The following is a 21,306-nucleotide window of genomic DNA, read 5'->3' on the forward strand; positions in this document are numbered from 1 at the left end:
ATATTTCATATCATTGCTCGATCGTCTCATTTTCTTTTTGTGGTCCCTTGCCTAGAATGCACCTCCATATCTGCCGTCTCTGATATCTAGGTAGGTGGGGGAGACATCTTCTTGGATGAGTAGGATGGCAATATTTCTTTCCCCTTTCTCCCGTTTCTTTCAGCTCCCGGCTTCAATCCCTCCCCTTGCAGGCACTATTCATTGCGCTGTCCAGCCAACAGGCTGTGAGAGTCGGTGGTGGGAGGCACCTGAGACATGAGACATGAGATGGGCAGAATACTTGCCGCCATAGAGTACATCGCCCCGCCTCAAACTCCTGGTCCATCGCAAGTTGCAGTCATACCATGTCATCCAATGCCGTCCCGCAGAGACGCTGCCCGAAGCAGAAACAAAAGAAGAAGAAAGACAATCAAATTTAAACCACCCTTGTTCGATGAACCCTCTCAATCTATCCCTCCTGAGAATGGTGACATGTATGCAGAAACGCTTGGTTCAGGCTCGTTCGCAGATGCTCAGAGATGCGTGCAGCAGAGCGACACGATAATCAAGAGCAGGAAAGGTTTCGCATGAGGGAGAACCAAGGTCATATCATGCCTGAGCACTTCATAGATGTGATGGTACAGAGATCCAACCCTTTTGTCTCCCTGTTCTCTTGCCACGAGAATACGCCGCGCTGTCGAAGCTTTAGATCCAGAAAAGAGTCAGATAAGGACATGTGGTGGCCAGAGGATGCAGGACCATCCTAGCCCTACCCACACGCAGAAGGCGTGATTTTTCGACAGTATGGCTATGCCGATGCTGAAATGGCATTCTTCTCGTTTGTGAAGTCCCAGAGCATCTTAATGAGATTCTCAGGAAGTGTGTAGAGATCGACGTGGAATTCGCCCTCTGTAGGAGAATCAAGCATTAGTAACCACGTATTTGCCCATCATGCACGCAAAAGGGGTAAGGCTTGTACGTACGCTCGGCGTCGTTGCGCATCCACGAGTCCTCAGTTTTGTTGTCATGCACCATCTGCACAACCAGGAGAAGATCATCTTCACCGAGCTTCTGAAGGCCCTCGGCGAGCTTGTCCATGTCAATGACTTTGCTGTCTCCTTTTTTTTTCTTCTGCTGAGTTCCTCCAATCTCGCTTGTGCGTTTCTTCCCTGCGGTCTCGGTTCCGTTGGCAGCGGATTCCCCTGGAATAGGTCCGGAATTGCGGAGCGCCTCGAGAAGAGCACCTTTCGGGTTCTTGAAGGTGATGATCTGCTTGGTCTCATAGCGCGGGTTGGCAAAGTTGAGATCGTGGACGATGTTGTGAACCTTGCCGCTGAGATCTTTCATGTCAATCCGTAGTTCGAACTCACCCCATCCATCTTCAGCGACGCGGAAAGGTGGCTTCTTGAAGGCTGTCAGGATTGTCAGTCGTCAGTTTTGACAACCCGTACGAAGGAAAGAGGTGTTTCGCTGTGATACATACTTTGTACTGCCTTGTCGCCAAATGAATCGTGGAGGTTGTATGTGACCGATTCAAAGATGTCTGCATCGATCTCCTGCTTGGTATCGGCGTGAAGAAGGAAAATTTTCATAGACCAGTGTCTCAAAGGGAAACCCGTGACACCGCTGTCTGCACCAGGACTGTGAATACTGCGTCAGAATATGGACTTGCGAAAAGTGGCAAGCGATGGCAAGTATCGAGAGGTCAGGTGCAGCAAGATGAGACTATAGGTATTATGAAGATGACGCAGGGGTGAAGGGAAGTCGGAGGTCACGAAGGACGCACATAATCTTTTGTTCGGTGACAATTTTGACACTTCGTTTAACCTGGAAGTCTGTTAGCCGCGTCGCCAAATACAAGGAGCGCGACACTGAGACTCACGTCCGGCATGATGATTGTTGTATGGATTGAACCTAAACCGCGAGCTGGTGGGGTTTGGAGATCGGCTAGGTCGCAGCTGATGAGGGCGCGGTTTGAGGCGGAGAACTTGTAGGACGTGGAGAACGACGAGGTGACAGAGAAAACGCTGGGGATGTCGCGATGTTGGTAGAGGACACACTGAGTCTGATGCTGGACGTTGATCAGAGAAAGGAGACCAGGGGCGCAACCTGGTTGTCGCACTTTGTGGAAACGGTCACAAAGGTTGTTGAGTGGATCGATCTGGGGAGCAGCGAGCGGGTGGGCTGCGCCTATATAGGTAAGCAGTCAGAAAAGGCAACTTAGCCGAGTATACATTCACTGTAGACAGGATTGTCACTTACCAGTCTTTTAAATTTATATACTAAGTGAGGAGCAACGATGGTTAAATCCTTTGTGAGATTTTCACATCTCGATTCATTCTTGTCAAGGCCGGCCTTTGAATGGACTTCATCTCTATCTAAAGCTCAGGCGGTACAATGGTATCAATCGACGGCAAACCATGTGATGATTGGCATCATTCTTCCAGATGCGGTGCTCTGCATTGCTTTGCTGGTTGGTAGTTGTAGATTCCATGCTGGATCAATCATCACACATCCCACACCTGGTGTTGTTCAATGCATCATGACTTCTGGAAAAGGGATTCGTTGTCTTGCTGAGCCTTGATAAACGCTTCCTTGAAGAGATTTGCATCTAGAAAGGGTTAGCACATGGGTACCGGATGATGTAGGGACATGCCATACTCTCGCTGTTTCCGAACCGGATTGCCAGGGTCTGGGCCTCTGGCTCGCCTTCGCTGACATCTGCTGCAACATTCCAGACCCAGCTGCGATCGCTACCCACGTTTGGTGAAAGCTTCATGTCAGGGGTGACTATTTTTGTAAATCAACCAAAGTTCATGCGACGGTGAGCCTTCCAAAAAGGGGATGACATACCGTAGTGATTTGCGCAAACCTTGAGAGTCTTGTCTCGACGCATGACCAACCGTGTCTTGCCATTCTCCTTGTGCTTGAGCAGCCGGACATCGCCAGTGCCTCTCTCCTTCCACTCCCTCGAGTCCCGGTCGAACTTGAAGAGTTTGGCACGCATCTTGAAGACCTGTTCCTCCATCTCCTCGTTGGTTTTTGTCTCGACTTTCTCGGTTAGTCGGACTACGGGTTCGAACTCGACGTCGGCTTCCTCCTCCTCGGCCTTGTCCTATGACATCAACACGGTCAGTTCAGGGCTTTCGTTTTTGGTGGGTAGCGTAGATCTCACGTCTTCTTCATCCTCCTTTTTCTGGGCTTTAGAACTGCCGCTGGGCTCGTTCTTTGCGTTGTCATCGTCTTCGACTTTGCGCTCTTTCTTGGCTCCGCCACCAAACATGGAGAAGACGGAGTCCTTGACACCGGTTGCCGCTGCGCTGGCAGTACTCGCGGCGCTGCTGGCAGCTTTGGCAGCAGATTCGGTGTAGGTGGTAGATTTGGTGTCTTGGGCATCACTTGCGGGGGCTTCAGACGAAGGATCACCCAGAGGATTCCTCACGAGGTTGGTCTCTTGTTCGGCAGGTCTCAAGTCGGACGAGGCAGATTGATCCGCCGAGGGAGTAGGTTTGGCATCACCGGAGTCCGCCATGTTTGCGAGAGATGCGAAGGATGAAATGGAGGTGTAAAGTTGGGGGCACTCGAAAAAAGCAGACGCGAATTGAAGAATCGAGGTGTGTAGATTGATGCGATTGCAGGTGTTTGTTGGCAACCCCACACTAAAATCTCAGACTCATACAGAACAACCCATGATTTAACATGCCAGACATTCACAATTACTAGTAGCAGGCCCCTGCAGTAACTGGCCGCCAAGACAGGCCCAGGACAGGCCCAAGACAAACCCCCTTAATGACATCATCCTCCATCTACGCCTGGCGTGACTCGTGAGCAGCTGGTGTGATGTGAATCGTGTTTGCCTGCTCATCTACTACATAGTACCTAGGTAGGTACTTACTGTATCAATATCATCGCCGCCAGTACACGCTGTTCACTCGCTTGGTTGTCTCTATTGTCTCTCTCACGTCCTGGGCGTAAGGCGATGCTCCAATCTAGTAGAGATGCCTCTCCTCGAACTCCCAGACGACGTTCTACCCATCATCCTAGCCTACCTGGATCCAAAGGACTACCTCGCCTTTTGCCGCGCCTCCAAAGCGGTATACTCGAAATATCGACAAGATCCCGTGTATTGGAGACATGAGACCTCGAATACATTCCGTCTCCCAATCAGCCCCCTTCTCGCGGCTGACGGTCCTCGCTGGTACTGGCTATACAAGCGACTCAAGACCCAAACTCGACTTTATACCTGGGGTCAAGGACTGAGAGGGAGCTTGGGGCCTGGAAGAGCTCTCTCGGTGCCTCGCCGACCGCCGACTCATTTTACACCTCATCCTCCCCAAAGGGTCCTCCCTCGCGTCCCTGCACACACTCACATGATACGCCCGTATCCTGGCAGGGTTCCTTTCCAACGAACCTCTTCCAGCTGGCCTACAGAAGCTCACATCCCAGACGAGGTAGGCGTGATTGCTGATCTCCAATGCGGAGGCTGGTCCACTACCATTTTATCCTCTGATGGCAAGCTGTACACCACCGGTTCAATAGATTCTATGAACGGCAGACTGGTAGGCGAATCTTCCGACCATTTTCGGCAACTCCAGTATCTAACTCAGAGCACTTCCGCCATCCGCCACTTTTCTTCAGGCCGTCGTCATGTTCTGGCACTTACTGATGCAGGGAAAATTGTCTCCTGGGACAGAATCAATGCAAAAGGTCTCATGGTCTTCTCGAGAAATGGGACGGATTTCGGCGGGAGACCCGTTAGAGTTGCTGCAGGCTGGGGAGAGAGCTCTGCCTATGTTCCCGATATAGGTATCGTCTATTGGATTCCACTTCAAAATGACCAGTTAGACGAAATGCTGGATGGAAAAGAAGTCAAAGAGAAAGTTGTTCCAGGAACCGCCAGGCGAAGAACCGAGACTGGACACGTTGAAGTCCTCAAGCACGTCCTTCTCGAAGATTATGTCGTATGGATAACGAACGAGTCCAAGGTTTACGCATGTGCTCTTCAGGTCGACGACCCCGACCAGCCCGCTCCAACTCACTCTCCGTTCGAACTCCCGGGTTTCGACGCACCAGGCCGAGAGTTGAAGGATATTCAAGGCCAGTTTCACAGATTTGGCGTTTTCACAGCAACCGGCGAAGTACTTGCTGGTGATATGGGCTACATCAGACGCTGTGCTGAAGCCGTCCGGAGTCAGCCTGACTTACTATCATCAAATGATTGGTCTACCATGACCACCTTGCTTGCCTCCAGACCTCAGGATGTGCCTGCCATGCAGCACACAGGCGTTATAGCACTTGCATATGGTGACTACCACTACCACGCCCTGCACGCAGACGGCAAAATCACTTCATATGGTACGGACTCCCAATGCTGTGGATCCTTAGGTCTTTCCGGGCCGGCGAATGGTGGCCGTTTCCGTGGCCTGCGTCGAGAGAGACCTGGACTCCAGATTGATGCTCAGCTACTTCCTATCGCTAATATCCGCGGCCGTCAAATTTGGTTTGAACCTGAACGGAAAGATTGGCTGCAATGGATGGAAGACCAGCTAGGTCAAGCACATCTCACTGTCAACGGCCAGGCAGCCCGGCATATCTGGGAAACTGATGCAGTCAAGCAAGCTGCATTCAGTGAGTGGGTCGAGCAGGAAGGAAAGCATTGGAAAGAAGGGCCTGCGAGCAATGGAACCACGGAGTCGCATACCAAGACAGCAGAGAATCAGACTACAGAGGACTACGCAAATCTGGGATCCTACTTTCCGATTGCCATCGCGGCTGCTGGCTGGCACAGCGGGGCTTTGGTGCTTATTGACGAAGATAAAGCGCACGAAGTGCGCAGCAAATGGGTTTTGCAGAGGCAAGAAAGCGACGAAGACAAGACGCGCTTGATGCCAGGTGCGTTCGAGAGCCTGGATCTTGATGAGGTGTATGTATGGAAGAGAGATGGGTTTCCCAAAGTGCAGTTACCCAATGGGTTCGAAATGCCAGGGGAAGGGCCGCTGAGACCTTGGAGAGACGGAAGGCCGACTATGCGAGAGCTGGGCCTTGAATGACGGGACCACGTGCGGGTCAGCCCTCTGCAAGGATCGGTCGAATCTCTGGGAGTCTGTTTGGCAAGGTAGCTCGTATGAGCAGACGAGTCCACGAATACCTCGACGATATTCACGACCGAAAGAACGGATCAGGCACGAATCGGAATGCGCTAGCCTCAATCACCTGTTGCGTCTGGCCAGGAGATTGGAAGGAAAAGCACAGAGTCAGAACTTATCAAGGCCAAAGCTGAAAAGTCCGAAAGATTCTGTTTGCAGGACCAACATATGTGGCAACGGCAAGGTGCCGCCGCTACATCTATTCTTCTGTCGTGCTACGGTAGACATGGGCTGCCACCGAGTCCTATATTATCCCAGAAATGCTACTTCCGTTACGCTTTTCTTTTGGCTGCAGCGACATCTTTCCGACCTTGGCTCCTTCCTATCATTGCCAGCTCGTTGCCGGTTTTGCGTGGATCCTGGGTGACAGCTGCTGTTCTCTGGCTTCAACAAGTCTCCTGTCCATCGGGGCTGATCTCTGCAGCCTCAGCCACCGCCATGGCCGTCATTACCGACTCATTACACCTCTTCGGCCACTATTTCTTGTCTTGCCATGCCTTTCTGGCCCCCTCAATCACTTCCTGGTCGGAAAGGGAATCCATAAAGCGTTCGAGCTCTTTTTCGGCTTTCCTTTCCTTCACCCTCTGGGCAATAGTGCTGATGATTGGCTGAGATTGGATGTCTTTCTGCCCGGTGGATCCCAGGAGGACTTTGTTACCCTTGTCTTGAAGATATGCATCAAGACGCTGAGAACGTTCTATGTTCGCCGGACTTAGTGGAGCGGTCACTGACCTAGCAACGGTGAGTGATTTCTCCAACACTCCCAGATAGCCACATACTTTTCAAAAATGCCTTTTGTATCACCCATTGTCGTATTCCAAGCTTACTACGAGGATCGGGTCCAAGTGCTGAAGTCTTGCTGGTGCAGTGTTGGATAGGAAAGAGCGAACCGTCTCCGGCGCAGCAGCATTTTGTAAGTGCGACAGGAGGCTCACTGCTATGGACCATTCCTTAACGTACACGGTATATTGCATATGTACCATTTTACCGATTTAGTAAGGACCTATGGACACGGCATCCATATGTCCCATTTGCTGCTGTCAGCCCCGAAAGTGACCCACGAAAGTGCCCGGGTCACTTTCTGAGAACCCGGCCCTATGTACCATTTTACCGATTTGGAAAGACCCTATGTACCTTTTTTGCCACTAGGACATATGAGGTTAGACCTGTACTACGACGCCCAGAAGGCGGGATGCTCGATTTGCCTACGACTGGGCCAGCTTCTATATATCTCGACTGGGTTTTGCATCTCTGTTGCCTTTAGATTCATACGTGATACTTCAGAGCCGTCGAGTTGTCCATCTGTTAATCACTCATTCCTACTGACGAAAAGTGTGCTCGTCGACATGCCACTGCAGCGCGGCAAGGCTGAGACGACCAGAGAGCCTCAGAGCCGATCCAGACGCATCCCTGATCACGAATACGATCAGTATCGCGAAAAGATATTGAGACTATATAGAGAAGAGCGAAGATCCCGGGAAGATGTCATTCGCCTTCTTGCACACGAGGATGGGTTCTCTTTAAGGTATGATCCGGTCGCTCATCACTAAGCATCGCCCGGCTGGTCGTGTTTCGTAACAAGTAGGGTCTCTAGCTGACATGCAAAGTCTTAAACAACTCAAGCATGTGCTCCAGAAATGGGGAGTCAGGAAAAACATCAAGTCTTCCGACAGGGAAGATGTCCAGAGATACAACATACCCCCGCCAATTCAGGGCTTCGCAGCGCCCGCCAACTTTCACGCCTTTGAGCTCACAACAAGGCTAAATGAACCCGCACTGAAACGACGGAGAATCTGCACGTCTTCTACTGGTTCCGCGGGTGAGCTCTCATTGACCCTAGTTATCGAACGCTGTGTGTTGATGAATAAGGCATTTTAGTGCCTGCTACAAGCAATGGTCTACAACGTCCGTCTTTCGACAATCCCATTTATAACCATGGATTCTCCATTGCGTCAACAGGTCTCGGCTACAGTCAGAGTATACTTGGAGATCTTCCCACCCTTTCCCGGGGCTCGTCACCTCTCTATCAGACAGGACTGACTCTTGATCAAGTATTCGGAACGCAAGTAACTAATCCTGAGACGTCGACTTTCATCAATACCAGCTGGCCAATTGTTCCACAGAGCTTTTCACGCGCTTGGCCGCCAGAGAACAATTACCCTGGTGCAGGGTCTCTGCCGAACCGCGAATCTTCTCCTGAAGTGGATCCAAGAATCATTGCCCGTCTCCTTCTCAATTTGCATTCAGTATGCTCAAAATTCCCGGCAAATGGACGTCAATGGCAACACTTCGGCAGGACTTTTGTCGATACTATCGATTCAGCCGGCTTCGTGGCGCTGTGCAACATCCTGAAAAGTAGGTGGTTCCAAGCTGCGATGAACTACGTGCTCCATTACCCCGAGGCGTCTGCTCGGATGACGGGGCAGCACAGTGCCATAACCATGACTCAAGATACTGGGAGCAATTACTTTGCTCCCCGAAGTATCCTGGAGCCAGAAGGATCGCCAGGCAATGTTTTGACCAAACTGAATAGTGCTGACAACGAAAGACCGAGATGGGGATCAGCCAATGTTATAGGCGTTTGCCAAAGCAAGGAGAGTGACAGAATCAACTTCGCAAGTAAAGAGCTCCCGATTCGTTTTCGAATGGCAGGAGGCAATCCTTCGATCCACTCGGTCTCTATCTCATATTTGCCGCGCCCACGCGCACACACACGGGCCTTGGGTCTATCACTCACCTTGCAAAGCCCATTCGATGTGCGTCAGCAGTCTGGAATCTGTACAGGGCTCAAAACAGTCAATGTAATCCCTCAAGATTCCGACGCGTTTAAATGTATCAAACGAAATGATCTGTCAGGGTTACAGAAATTATTCAATCTTGGACAAGCCTCGCCTTTTGATGTCGACCCTGAGGGTGGCTCGCTGCTTTTCGTAAGTTCCATATATCTTAGGAATATACGAGGCTGGAATTGACCGCATTTAGCATGCAATTCATCAGGGTCGTTTTGAGATTTTTCGTCTGCTTTTGAATGTTGGTGCTAGCATTGAGAATGTTGTGGAGTATGTTTCAGTGTCTCATTGACATCCTACATACACAAGCTAAGTAAATGCATAGTAGCGTCGACATCTTCGTAACGATAATGGCATTATTCCCATTTATCAGAAACAAGCGGGCACAAAATGGGAATTCGGTGAAAATGGCAGAGCTGGTGCGCTCGAAGAATCCCAATTTTTCGTCACCTTTTGAGAATGGCTTGTATAGGTTTGTTCGCATGCACGAGCCCCGGTCCGAGGAAAAGGGACCGGTCGTCGCAAACGTCGTGGGATGTTTGAAAAGCGTCTTCGAAGTGGAATGGCGGTGTCCGTGTGGACAAACACCACTCCTTTTTGCGTCCTTGACCACGAACAGCATTGTGGTAAGAGCTTTTGTTGCAAATGGTGCAGACACCCAGACTACCGATGGTTACGGTCGAGGTGCCCTGCATGCGGCATTGTACTATCACAGCTTTGTTGTTTGCCCCAATGGTTGTGGTACGATGCAATGCAACTTGTCCCATGAGTGCACCTGTCCTTTATACCCACATACTCACCGGGAAGATTACTGTGTAACCAATGGCTTGAGGAAGATTCGAATAGGCAGTTTTCGACTCAAACGGACTCTATTGGTCTTGCTCGTGGACGCAAAATGCAACCCCAATGTCCGCGACGTCTGCGGTCTCACCCCCAGCGATTATGCACGGAGACGCGACAAGGTCTGGAGAATATGGCAGAGGGCGCTCGAGGAGACCGGCTATGCTTACGACGAGGAGTCAGGCGAGTGCTACAAGACGTATCTGGAGCCCCTATGGAGCCAACCTGGGTCCTCCAGATCATCCATGCTAGTGGATGAATCGGACTTCTCAGATTCCGACGTGGATGTGCTGGTGGGTGAACAGGATTTCTCAGATTCCGATCTGGAATGTGTCTGAGACTGCGCTGAATCCCTCAACTACTGGTTACGGGCATGGCTGGTCCCATATTTTCATACTCTCTTGTTTACTGTGCGGTATGATCAAGGTCAGCGAGGAAGAGAAAGGACAAGAAGGAGTTTGATTATCATGGAAAAGGGGGCGAATGGGAAGAAAACCGGTAACGGTCTGCAATATTTATTATGAAGTCATGATGACTCTATTATTCTCTACACATCCTTCCCAGTATCAAGAGATCTGTCTTCCTATATACTACACACGCGCAGACACCGACACCGTCTCGCTCGTTTTTGGTTTTGATCTTCGCTTCTAATGGGTACACAATACTACTGATACTGCTTCGCCTGTACGGGGCGTGAGGAATCCACGGTGACGGGGAAGAGGAGGAAGAGGAGAATATCTTTGAAATAGTTAGATATACGACGAGACTTAAAAAGGGGAACTTTACTTCCTATCCGGGTGGTCGATATAGTTAAAATGTAAACATTCGTTCAGGACCATGCTTTTGTATTTCTATCCAAGGCCGAGAGGTACGTAAGTAGATAGTATAGGTACATGGGGTACTTGAACAGGAGTATATCATAACTAAGCCAAAACGAGCGCAATCTCAGCCACCCAAAAGTCGACGTCCTTAGGATCTATGTCTATGCCCATCAACGCCGTAGTCGTTCCCTGCTTCTGCAGCTGCAGCAGCAGCAGCATTAGCACCGTGGTCGTAGTCATTTCCGTTCTGAGTCTCGACACCACGGCTTGAGCCGTCATGCGAGACCTCCTCGTTCTTCTCCTGCTGATCAATGAACAAAAAGCTGCCGACCACAATCCCGGCCCCGACCCAATATACCCAGCCCTCATAGTGGCCCTGGAGGACCATTTCCCCAACCAGGGAAAGAGGGATCGTCAGGCTCAGACCCACCGTGACCAAAAGAGGAGAGGTCAAGACCATGGCGTACGCCCAGCAGAGGTCGGAGCAGAAGCTCGCGCAGCTGTTGATGAGTAGGATGGTCCAGATTCTCCTTGTGGGCGGGAAGGCGAAGGGTTCGAGGTTCGTGAAATGTAAGATGGGAAATAAGGGGAAAAGGAGGATGAGGTTGCAGGTTCCCACCAATCCAAAAAAGAGGGGCATGTTGAGAGATCGCGGCAGGGCTTTGACGGTTGTCTTCTTCAGGGTGATGGTGTAGACGCCGTAGATGATGGCGGATAACAATGCAAAGGCATCCCCCAAGGCGAGTTCCGAGGGGGATTTGTCCGGAAACGTGTCCTCGCGCTTCGAAATCGATTTCTCGCCCAGTGAATCAGAGCTGCCACCATCCGTCTTGGCCGAAAAGTCCACGCTCGAGATCAACAAGATGCCCGCAAAGGAGGCCAGAACGCCACACAGTTTCCGCCACGTGAATTTCTCCGTGCCCGTGAAGGCGCCGATGAAAAGGGTCCAAAAGCTCGAGGTCGAGGTCAGGATCGTGGTGGATGCGACCGTCGTGTACTTTAGACATGCCATGGCAAAGTAATTGGCGCTGAACCAGAGAATGCAAAAGGCAAAGGCCAGCCGGGCCGTGGGGATGATTCCTAAGTGTTTGCCTTCTTCTTCCCCAGTTGCCCGTTTCTGAATGAATGTCTCGGATTCTGAGTCTTCTTCTTGCCCTTCTTCAGGATCTTGTGCATCGTCATCTTCAATGTTCGACAGCCGTCGATAGCTTTTCCTCTTGATTGTCCGTAACACATTCACTCGGATCGCGTCGTACAGGTCGCCCCGCTCCCGGTGCCGTCTGTACGCCATCCGCACGAGGGTAGGGATCATGGCCAGCATGAAGGTGGAAGTGTTGAGGTAAGTCAAAAAGAAGGGTTTGGCATACGTGTTGTCAGCAAATATGCTCTAGATATGCGTGTTGAAAATTAGCAGCAATTCTCCCCGAATCAAAGGACCAGAATTTCCAAACGCATACACTACCGAGAAAATTGGACATAGTCCATAGGAAGACGACGCAAAGGAGAAGGATCAAGCCCAGGGTATGAGAGGCCAGACCAGCGAGCCGTCCATGGGTACCACCGCGTGCTCGAGGCTGGAGGAGTCTCTGCCTCGAAGGGTCCCTCGATATTCCATTGTCCTCCATCTCAATGTGCTCTTCTTCTGAGGATCGAGATGGAGGAAGACGGACAGTCATACTGTAGGCCCCTCGCCCCTCGCGCCCAACATTGCTTATGAGAAGGAAATTTCAGTTAGGTAAGGACACCCGCATGCGGCCCCTGACGTCCGGGCTCGTGGGGGTTGAACGAGAGTGGCGTAGGAGTAACGATAGGATGGGTTTTTTTTGGCCTTTGTTCCCAAACTACTAAACGATAAGTGGCTGAGAGATGAAAGTCAAAAAGTACTTGGTGGTATTGTACCTAGGTAGATAAGGGACAGGCAAGACTAGACGGAGTGTGTGGTCATTGCGCAGGAACCGCGGAAGGGCGAGAGGGCAACGCGATGCGGCCATTTCCGCTTCAGCGCCTGCAAGGAGTGAAACGCAGCCAAAGCATGTCGTGTGATACACTACGACGACTCCTAAGCTTGTGCCACCCACCCCAAGGATCGGATTCCAAAAGTAAAGGCACCTCTATCGCTCAGAGGACCCCTGCTGGCGCCTCTGCAACCATGATCCTTACAGTCTATTCCTTCCCTCAGCTTTCGGAATGCTCATCCCTCCTGCTGCCGGCGCCGCTCTGCTCGAGTCGTGTCTTCATCGCGAGCCGCTTCAAGAGACCAGATGCCGTGACCCCAGCATTCTTTCACCAGAACTCTCGTGGAGAGACCCAGATACGCACATACTAAGGACGGGACTTGAAGCCAGGGAGGCTGCTCCCAGCTGACAACGCCATGGCACGGTTTCGCCGGTGGTTGTCGACGCGGCGCGGTGATTTCGTGCTCAAACGATAAGGGATGTCCTTCGAGCCAGAGCTTGTGGTATGATGCTTCACGGAGTTCATCTCACGCTTCTGCTTCATTGCCTGACAAAACCGATCATCGTCGGGGGGACAGCCATTCGTTCGCCTCAGAGAAGAGCTTGGCCTCCTTGACCTCTGTGCCGGGCGCTTGACTTGCGGCATAAATCTACTGCCAGTTAGCTCGGGTTGATCTAGACAGCAATCTCAGCTGTACTTACAGCATCCCATATCTTCCAGGCTTGATCGAGACTCTTAGTCAAGTACCCACTGCCTCGAAGTTGTGCAAACCAATTGTATTTCCCTTCCTGTTGCTTAATGCTGGTTTTAAGTGCGTCGGTTGGCTCAGGTTCTTCGCTGATAGCGTCCAGATACGTCTTGACGGCGATTCCAAGGCCTGAGCCGTTGTCGCTGGAGAATGGGAGCCTGTAAAACCGGATCAGTGGGGTGCATCATGGGGATCGCGCAGTAGAGTATATGTACCTTTGGGCGAGAGCAGTCCAATCATCTCGGTCCCGATCAACGTCACCGTTCAAAAACATGCTCGTCATGATTGTTTCCAAGAGATCTCTGAGAGTCGTGCGGACTGCTGAGATCTTCCATGCATATGTCAAGAGTTGCCTATCAAGAGGCCCAACAAATCCCATAGGCTTGTGCCGGATTCTACCCAAACACGCAACCTTGGAAATCAGGTTTGTGTTAACTTTCCGATCGTGGTCCTTGTCTACAAAAGGATTAGCAGACTTCGGAAAAGTGAAGGTAGAACCAACCAGTCTTTGCTACAGGATCCCCAGAAGCGAAGTTGCCAGTGAAGAGGCCTAATCTCAGCATTTCCACCCCAATGATGGTACTTTCCTCGTCGGCGATTGTCAACGCTGCTTCCAGAGCCTTTCCCCACGTAGTCACATTGTGTTGATCGTCAACATAACCACGAACTTGCAGAAACCGGAAGACTGTGTTGACGACTACCTCGTCAGCAGTTCGAAGAGCTGGGTGTTCCAACTTGCCCGGAGTGATAGTCTTCTTCGCAAACGCAACGTCTTTGAGCGACCGTAAGCAAGGCAAAAATAAACCAGCAGTCTGTCAGATGTCAGCAGATTTACAGCTCAAGGGTCTTGAAACCTACCTCGCCTTTGCCGACGACAGATTCAATATTGGGCCCCCGAACTCTCCACTGGACCAACTTCGGCTTCATAGCTGGGGTGTTTCGGATCTCGATTGTCAAGTTGCTTGTATCCTGAGAAATCCATGGGGTGACCTTGATGATCCGGGATTGATAGTAATAGTGGAGTGACTCTGCCAGGATTTTGAGAGCTTCCGTCCGGAAGGGGTTGAGGAGTTCTATCACCAATCTTCGGTAAGGTTCCGAATCGAAGACTCCCCCAGGAAGCGAAAGCGTGATTTCGCCAGACGTGAGCCAGTTTGGCACCTGCGGGCCGAGCATGCCCTTGGAGACGTAGAAGAACAATTCCTCGGGCAGCCTCTGTCCAACAAATTCGTGGACGTCACCAGGCGCCTCGTCAAAGTTGAGAGGACCAACGACACCGTTCTTTTCCATTATCACATGGTGTTTAATGGTCATGATTGCCTTCTTGTATCGGTCGGCATACTTCATGCTCTGGACTTGAGGGTTTTCGCGATGGTAGTTGCAAAGCTGCATGACACTTTTGCCGGCCCCGTTAAGGAGGGTAATGGCGTCTACAATGCCCGTTGATTTCGCGGTGGCCATATTCTCAAGGATAGGAAAGGTCGGGGTGAAAGAGGTTCCAAGCAAGAGTTGCGCGTCTCGAAGCACGTCTTTGTGGACTTTTAGCATATCCTCGCACACCGCACGGCTGACCATGCTCAGGGTTGAGTCGTTGAGATTGAAATCTGTAACCACTCTATCCACCCCGAAAAGAAAGCACTCGGTGCTGCCCATGACGGCATCAATGTATTGGTCTTCCAATTTCAAAAGATAAGACAACTGTTTTCCCCTGGTTCAGCTTCCACCCCTGCTCACAGTCTCCTCCTGGGCGGGACTCACCTGCGCGGTGGCACTGTACGGAGCAACCATGTATTGAACATTATTATCAGACAGCAGTTTCTGGAGGGTTCGGGTCATAACGTCGACGGGGTATTTGGCCTTTCCAAAGTCTTGCACCGTGCGCTTGCTGTCGCCGTTCATATAGTGATGCCATGCTTCATCTTGTACCCTCCGGCTATCTGCCAGCTGCGAGTCGGGGAGGCTTCTGTTCACGTAGTCGAGGCCGTTGAAGATAAACACCAAGGTGATGCCATTCTGTCGCAGGATGGCAATGTCATCCTCTACGGCTTTCCTGAAGACGAAAGGCTGACCTCCGAGGGCATGCTTGAGAGGCTCTTCGTTGTTCGCATTGAGGCGCAGGTTCAGGTAGTACGAGGCATCGACACCAATAACGGCATCTCTCAGCATTTGCAGCTGGCAGAGCTCCACATGTCTGCTTGCCCACTGGTCGAATTTCTGGACTGGTCGCAATGTCAGAAGACAAATGGCTACAGGTCAAGAGGTGACCATACCTGACATTCTGGGCGGGCGGAGAAGAAGGAAGGGAAGAACAGGCAAACGCAGACGAGGATCAGTGATTCCAAAAGACAAAAGCGACCACAAGAAAGGAGTAAGTGAGCGTAGAAATTGAATCGAAGAAGAAGACAAGGTCGCGCGCTTCTAAAGCAGGTCGATGGAGTAACAAGTGGACGGTTGCGCTTTGGCGGCCGTGGAACTTTCGGAAATGTCAACGTTGTAACTTTTGAGATGCAAACTGCGCGCTAAGAATCCAACCGCTACTGATCTCCGTAGCCGGTACCTCGTACTATTATTAATAAGGGCTTGTTTAGCTGAGGAGGGAACCCGACTGGTGCCCGCTGTGTCTAATTCTCCGCCTTCTCGCCCACATGTCCAGGGGAAGATGCCTGGGGCCTACCTCGTACTGCGGACGCATCGGTGCAAGGCTATACCAGAGTTTCCTGGTGGCCTGGTTCATGCTTTCAGTCAAGCGCTTGACCACGTCTGCCCATCAACAAGTGATGCCATTGCTCCGTCAGCACAACAAGGCAACTTTTTCTCTCTAAGCAGTACTATCAACCTCCTGGGCTTGTGCCCCTCTGAATCCATAGGTTGCGTCCAGCCGAGACATTAGATGGTCTTTCGCGGTCATGGCTCGTTTGCCTGTAGCTCCTCCCCCGTATCCTACCTCTTTGTCTTCATCCAGTTTGTGCTGCGCTACCAGCTTGCTTGGTACAGGTGTCAACTCGACGTCATTCCCCGGGTGTGAGAAATACGCTATTGAATACCTGTCCTCCCCTCCCCTTCTCGCCTCCTTGGGGAAAATGACTCGGTGTACGGTGCTTTTCAAGATTCCATTCGTCCAGTATGACAGCAAATCGGCAATGTTGACCAGAATAGGCGGGAATGTGGTCGAGTGATACCCATCAGGGATTACGGGAACAGGTGCCCAGCTGTCCTCCGGGGTTCGAATCTGGAGGCCGGGCTGTGAAGGTCGCTGAAACAGCAAGGTGATGCTTCCGTAGTCGGAGTGGGCGCCAGCTCTGACATCGACTTCTGGTTGATAGTCCACATCAACGGGGACGGCGGGATAGTGTAGGAGGCGGACAGTGCACCCGCTGGGCTGGGTATGCCGCGAGGAAAAGAAATTGGGCTCTTCAACCTCGAGTCCCAGCCCGAGAAGATCAAGTACTCGATCGCAGACTTGCTTGCATGTCCTCTCAAATTCGGCCAACTCATCGAGATGGCTCTCGAGGAATTTGGGTATAGGCTGTTGCGGCTTTCCATTCAGAAATTCTCCGATATTGAATGCCTCCTTGAAGTCACCTTTGCGCTGTGTCCTGGGGTCGAGGATTTCGCCGTGCATTCCTGTCCAGCCCCGATTTGTCTTGTCGATGCGACACGGCTCTTTTTCTGCTTCAGGCAGCGCAAAAAATCGGCGCGAGAATTCAAACTCCCGATCCACCATGCTCTCCGTGAAGCCTGTACCACTAGTGTTGATGTAGAGGAAGCCATATCTGGTAGCAGCCTCCAATACTTGCTTCCCAACCTCGACAGAGAATTCTGAGATGTCAATGACAGGCAGCTGTATGGCGCTGTTGACCCCTTCGATCGACCCCATATTTGCTGGGTTATTATGATTTAATGCAAAGGTAGACGGTCGACTGTAAAGACAAAGGCCTGATAGAAGACAAGGAAAGGGGATCCAAACCCTCGTGCTAGCACACAGGGTATGGGAAGGACGACCTGGAGCGCGAAGAACACTATTATTTGAAGATAATTTTACACACTGGTAGGAAAAGAAAACTCAATGTATCATACCAACCTTGACATGTCCGGGGATCTGGCTGGCATCGTCAAGCGGCGAGCTCCGAAAAACTCTCGATTCGGGTCGTACTGGACTGGAGCACGATTTTGGATTCAGTCAGTCCGATAAACACAGTAAGATTCAGCGCTGGTGACCCTCAGACTCGATCTGAGTGCTGACAACCGTACATGTTCGGTCGATGTCCGGGACATCCATAGGGAACCCATCTGTCGACAACAGAAAAGGGAACAAGAAACGATTCGTTGCAGATGGTGGTTATCTCAATATTCATCATTTTGTGCACTACTCGGCTCGTCATATTACACATTTGGTGTGTCAGTAACAATCTCTTCAAGACCAGCAGCCTGTGCCTGACGACTCGACGAGATCAGCTCAAAGGTTCAGCAATCCAAAAACACCTCTGCAGCTCATCTTCGTCGTGGACCCGTCCCTTTTTCGCGTCAACGCTTCGTCTTCTGCTACCTTCGTGGATGATATATACTCCCAAAGTCTTTGCATACCTCGTTCAACAATATCGATTCGCTGTACATCAATCGTGCTGGGTGTTTTGCCAAAGGCTGAATGCGGAAATGATGCTGAAAGCCCAAGCCTTGAAAGGTCGACAAACTCCACGGCGCCAACGCCAACGACGCTCGATCCAAATACTCCACGGCTATGCAACTGCAAACGGCAATTTATGCATTGGTCCTGCGATTGAGATATGCGTTTTCGAGGTGGCACCAGTGCCTGTGCATGCTCCACGATTCCCGCTGGCATTCCTAGTCAGAGCAGTTAGCATCAAGTGTCACGACTATCCTGGGATCAAATGTCATACTTTACTGCAGTATTTCGTGCGACGGCAGCGCCTGCATTTAGCAAATTGGCGTGTGTATTCCTCCCATTTCCCACACTTGTAGTTGGCACATTGGCGAATTCCTCCTCGGGCGTCGTCCTTTCGGCACAAATTGCGCATGACAACGCATGCCCAATATTGCATATCTTTTGAGTGGTGACGGACGGTAAACTTCTCCACCAGAGGAAAAATGTTGTAATCGTCAGGTTGCAAAAACTCTTCGTCTTCGTCTTCGGTGGGTTCTGGAAGAGGTGCACAGCCTCGCATCGGTCCATAGATCTTCTCAACCTCTCGATCGATCCTAAGTCGGGGAACTAAATGCGTAGCTTGGAAATAATGTCGCAGATAGCAATATTTGGAGATATAAGCAAGTAATTGCAAGCCCATTAGAACATCCTCATCACGGGGCATCAAGGCGGTCGTGGCTGTGGCAGTCGCGTTTCTCAGGAAGAAATTTGGGTATGCATTGAGCGGGATTGCAGGAGAAGCAGCAGTGGTAGGCGCCGGAGGAATGGGGGATACACCCATGGCCTCGAGACCACCAGCGCCCAAGGGGTTACCCATACCTGCGGTGATTGGCGTCTGTTGTGCAATATCGACGTTGTTGTCGATTTCTCGAGCCTGTTGCGGAGGTATTGCGAGGGTCAGTGGTTGTCGGCCATCCATGTCGTGAAGATCGTGAGGACTGGGATCTCGGGTTTGGACCCTACTCTGACCTTCGGCTGGAGCCTCGGCATCTAAGAGCTCGTCGTCAGGGCCAGCCACGTCATCCATGCCCATATCGTCGTTGTCGCCTGTAGAATTCTGGTGACGGATGGACGGCCTTCTCATGCGGCGACCAACGGGAGAGAGCATTCCGCGATGGAGTGGTGCAGATGGAGTGTAGTCGGCGAGTCGGGATGAGATGTCACGCCTGTATTTAGTGGAGGTAGCATGGAAGGTAGTCTATCCACCTCCCGGACTGGCCGCAATGAAAATCCGTCGGACGCATCCATCGAAGGCACTGCTGTAGCCGGAGGTTGCAAGTTGAGAGATCTGTGGAAAGAATTCCTGCTCTCGTGGCCCCGGTTGTGATGGTGCATATCACGTCGGGGAAACATTGTCCGTTCGGGAGGTGAGGTGAAAACGCTTGGAGGCATAATGCTTGCTCCCTCTGCCGGCCCTGTTTCTGTGGCGCCAAAACTCTGCGAAAAAGATTGTGGTAGATCCAAGGACGGAGGGGGCGCCTGGCGACGATTGGAACGGTGATCGGTGGCCGCGTGCAGATGCTCAAAGAAGGAAGTCCTTGGTGCAGAATCTTGTGTTAGTTCTCGAGACAGTTTCGAGGCTTTCGAACTCCCCGAGTGCTTGGATCCGTTGCGTTTCTCCTGCTCAGCATCGGCCTTTGCCTTTTCCATTTCGATGACCAAGATGTAGTCCCACAGGACTGTCGCAATGACAGGGACCATGTCTGCTTCCACCACGCGCGTCCGCACGTTTTCTGAGCCTCGGACACCAATATTTACGATGCATTGAAAAGCGAGATTCCATTTCCACATGTGCATTTCATCCTTGCTCCGGCCCTCCTTCAATATGCAGACAAGGCGCTCAACGCCGCCATCGACTGTAAGGATATCGCGAATACGTGCGGAAGAAGTCGTCAGGTATGCTAAGTGATTGAGGGAGTTTATAAGGGGGAGGGTCGAAGTGCAATCCAGGGCTCGGCGGTCATAAAGGGTGGTAGTGATATGGACAGAGGCCTTGTTGACATTGGGGATGCTGAAGTTGACTTCTCTCATGTTGGCCAATGGTTTTCCACCATGTGATATCTCGATGTGTGTAGCTTGGTATTCAGGTGGGATAAATATATTTTGTTTCTTGAGTTTCTCACAGCGCAACGGACGTATGAGCTGTGGTCACTCCCCGGACGCTGACTTGTACTTGGGCCGCGACGGCGTCGAGGGTCGGATCCGTCACCGGACAAAACCTTGTCTGGCTATCTGCAAAGTGTTACAGGACAAGCAGCCATCAAGTGAAAGACACAGACTGGCGAAGTTGGGTGTGTACCGGGGGAACGATGACCGGCGGAGGGCGTGAAAGGTTCGAGAGGCGGGCGTCAGGGCTGGATGTCGGCAGCCAACAAATACAGAAGATTGTTCGTTGAATGCTCTTGATGAACGTTGTCTCAGCGAAAGGGATTTGCAAAGGGAGTATAGGAAGAATTAGTAAAGAGAGTGTGGCGGCTGGATTCGAGGACGCGGAGTTCGCAGTTTGGGAGGCGGAGGTCAGGCGAGGCGAGGCGAGACGAGGCAGGGTAGGACTCGACAGATCCGCCGCTCGGAGGACTTGGCCAGCTCCTGCTGGTGGGAACAACTAAAAGCAGCCTGAAGGGGGAGAAGAAACGGGATATGGCGACGCAGCCAGGGCAACAGGAGAGATGAAAGGGATTTTGGGCGATGATGGTGACTCGTAAGGATGGATGATGGAGGGAGGAGGTGGTGGTGAGGTTGGAGTTTGAGTGATGGTGCACTGGTGGTGGTAGTCCGTGTCGATTTAGCGACTTAGCGATTTAGCGTGAAGGGTTGCAAGGTTACAAAGGCCAAAGGCGCGAGCTGCGAAGCCCAAGGTGAAGGTGAACAAGCCTTGCACCTTGTTGGAGTCTTGGAGACAGCGTCCACAGCGTCCACAGCGTCTCAGATTCAACCAGCTTCACCCTCGATTGGTACCGTCACCCTTTTGGTTCAGTTGGTTGCTTGACCCTCAGCAGCCTTCAGACTAAGCTCCCCTTAACCACTCTTCTGGGCCCGTAGACAAACCTACTGTACCTGGTCGTCCCTACAAGTTACCTACGTGCACTGCTGCTCCCAGCCTGCGTTCTCATCCCTCGTCCGTGGTTCCTCCCCCCCAGTATCCATGCCCAGCAATTAATGAGCCTGCGCGGCGAGGCCCTGCTGCCAAATGACGAGCACCCGCCTCGCCTCTGCAGACACAAACAGCTCTTGTCGCTGATTTTGCTCGTCTCCACCGGCGCAATCTTGTGGGCAACCCTCATCCTGCCATGTAATTGGAGCTGCACCTTTACGATGCGACTGCTACAGGACTGGCCCGTTTCCCAAGCCCAATTGCCCTGGC

At 51.6% G+C, this 21,306-nt stretch overlaps 9 protein-coding genes across 9 annotated transcripts; 2 read left to right on the top strand and 7 right to left on the bottom strand.

Moving 5' to 3' along the window:
* Positions 1-787: 787 nt before the first annotated feature.
* On the bottom strand, positions 788-3,511 carry Z520_00432 (uncharacterized protein; the record flags this gene model as incomplete). The annotated part of the gene is made up of 8 exons (XM_016770953.1): positions 788-888; positions 963-1,391; positions 1,463-1,620; positions 1,766-1,795; positions 2,527-2,590; positions 2,641-2,769; positions 2,833-3,094; positions 3,155-3,511. 8 exons carry the CDS (start codon positions 3,509-3,511, stop codon positions 788-790), a joined length of 1,530 nt encoding a protein of 509 aa, XP_016637863.1.
* Positions 3,512-3,977: 466 nt separating this feature from the next.
* On the top strand, positions 3,978-6,029 carry Z520_00433 (uncharacterized protein; the record flags this gene model as incomplete). Its single annotated transcript, XM_016770954.1, has 1 exon — positions 3,978-6,029. The coding sequence occupies one exon, from the start codon at positions 3,978-3,980 to the stop codon at positions 6,027-6,029; it is 2,052 nt and encodes a 683-aa protein (XP_016637864.1).
* Positions 6,030-6,601: 572 nt separating this feature from the next.
* Positions 6,602-6,933, bottom strand: Z520_00434 (uncharacterized protein; the record flags this gene model as incomplete). The annotated part of the gene is made up of 2 exons (XM_016770955.1): positions 6,602-6,857; positions 6,905-6,933. 2 exons carry the CDS (start codon positions 6,931-6,933, stop codon positions 6,602-6,604), a joined length of 285 nt encoding a protein of 94 aa, XP_016637865.1.
* A 538-nt stretch (positions 6,934-7,471) lies between these two features.
* Z520_00435 (uncharacterized protein) lies at positions 7,472-10,092 on the top strand (the record flags this gene model as incomplete). Its single annotated transcript, XM_016770956.1, has 5 exons — positions 7,472-7,650; positions 7,733-7,944; positions 8,004-9,055; positions 9,108-9,184; positions 9,240-10,092. The coding sequence occupies 5 exons, from the start codon at positions 7,472-7,474 to the stop codon at positions 10,090-10,092; spliced, it is 2,373 nt and encodes a 790-aa protein (XP_016637866.1).
* A 631-nt stretch (positions 10,093-10,723) lies between these two features.
* Positions 10,724-12,251, bottom strand: Z520_00436 (uncharacterized protein; the record flags this gene model as incomplete). Its single annotated transcript, XM_016770957.1, has 2 exons — positions 10,724-11,962; positions 12,033-12,251. The coding sequence occupies 2 exons, from the start codon at positions 12,249-12,251 to the stop codon at positions 10,724-10,726; spliced, it is 1,458 nt and encodes a 485-aa protein (XP_016637867.1).
* Positions 12,252-13,090: 839 nt separating this feature from the next.
* Positions 13,091-15,556, bottom strand: Z520_00437 (uncharacterized protein; the record flags this gene model as incomplete). The annotated part of the gene is made up of 7 exons (XM_016770958.1): positions 13,091-13,180; positions 13,233-13,437; positions 13,495-13,754; positions 13,795-14,091; positions 14,138-14,977; positions 15,038-15,498; positions 15,550-15,556. The coding sequence occupies 7 exons, from the start codon at positions 15,554-15,556 to the stop codon at positions 13,091-13,093; spliced, it is 2,160 nt and encodes a 719-aa protein (XP_016637868.1).
* Positions 15,557-16,097: 541 nt separating this feature from the next.
* On the bottom strand, positions 16,098-17,156 carry Z520_00438 (uncharacterized protein; the record flags this gene model as incomplete). The annotated part of the gene is made up of 1 exon (XM_016770959.1): positions 16,098-17,156. One exon carries the CDS (start codon positions 17,154-17,156, stop codon positions 16,098-16,100), a length of 1,059 nt encoding a protein of 352 aa, XP_016637869.1.
* An 881-nt stretch (positions 17,157-18,037) lies between these two features.
* Z520_00439 (uncharacterized protein) lies at positions 18,038-18,975 on the bottom strand (the record flags this gene model as incomplete). Its single annotated transcript, XM_016770960.1, has 2 exons — positions 18,038-18,121; positions 18,178-18,975. The coding sequence occupies 2 exons, from the start codon at positions 18,973-18,975 to the stop codon at positions 18,038-18,040; spliced, it is 882 nt and encodes a 293-aa protein (XP_016637870.1).
* Positions 18,976-19,022: 47 nt separating this feature from the next.
* Positions 19,023-19,973, bottom strand: Z520_00440 (uncharacterized protein; the record flags this gene model as incomplete). Its single annotated transcript, XM_016770961.1, has 1 exon — positions 19,023-19,973. One exon carries the CDS (start codon positions 19,971-19,973, stop codon positions 19,023-19,025), a length of 951 nt encoding a protein of 316 aa, XP_016637871.1.
* Between the last annotated feature and the right edge of the window lie 1,333 nt (positions 19,974-21,306).

Source organism: Fonsecaea multimorphosa (assembly GCF_000836435.1).
Source record: "Fonsecaea multimorphosa CBS 102226 unplaced genomic scaffold supercont1.1, whole genome shotgun sequence".
Lineage (NCBI taxonomy): Eukaryota > Fungi > Ascomycota > Eurotiomycetes > Chaetothyriales > Herpotrichiellaceae > Fonsecaea > Fonsecaea multimorphosa.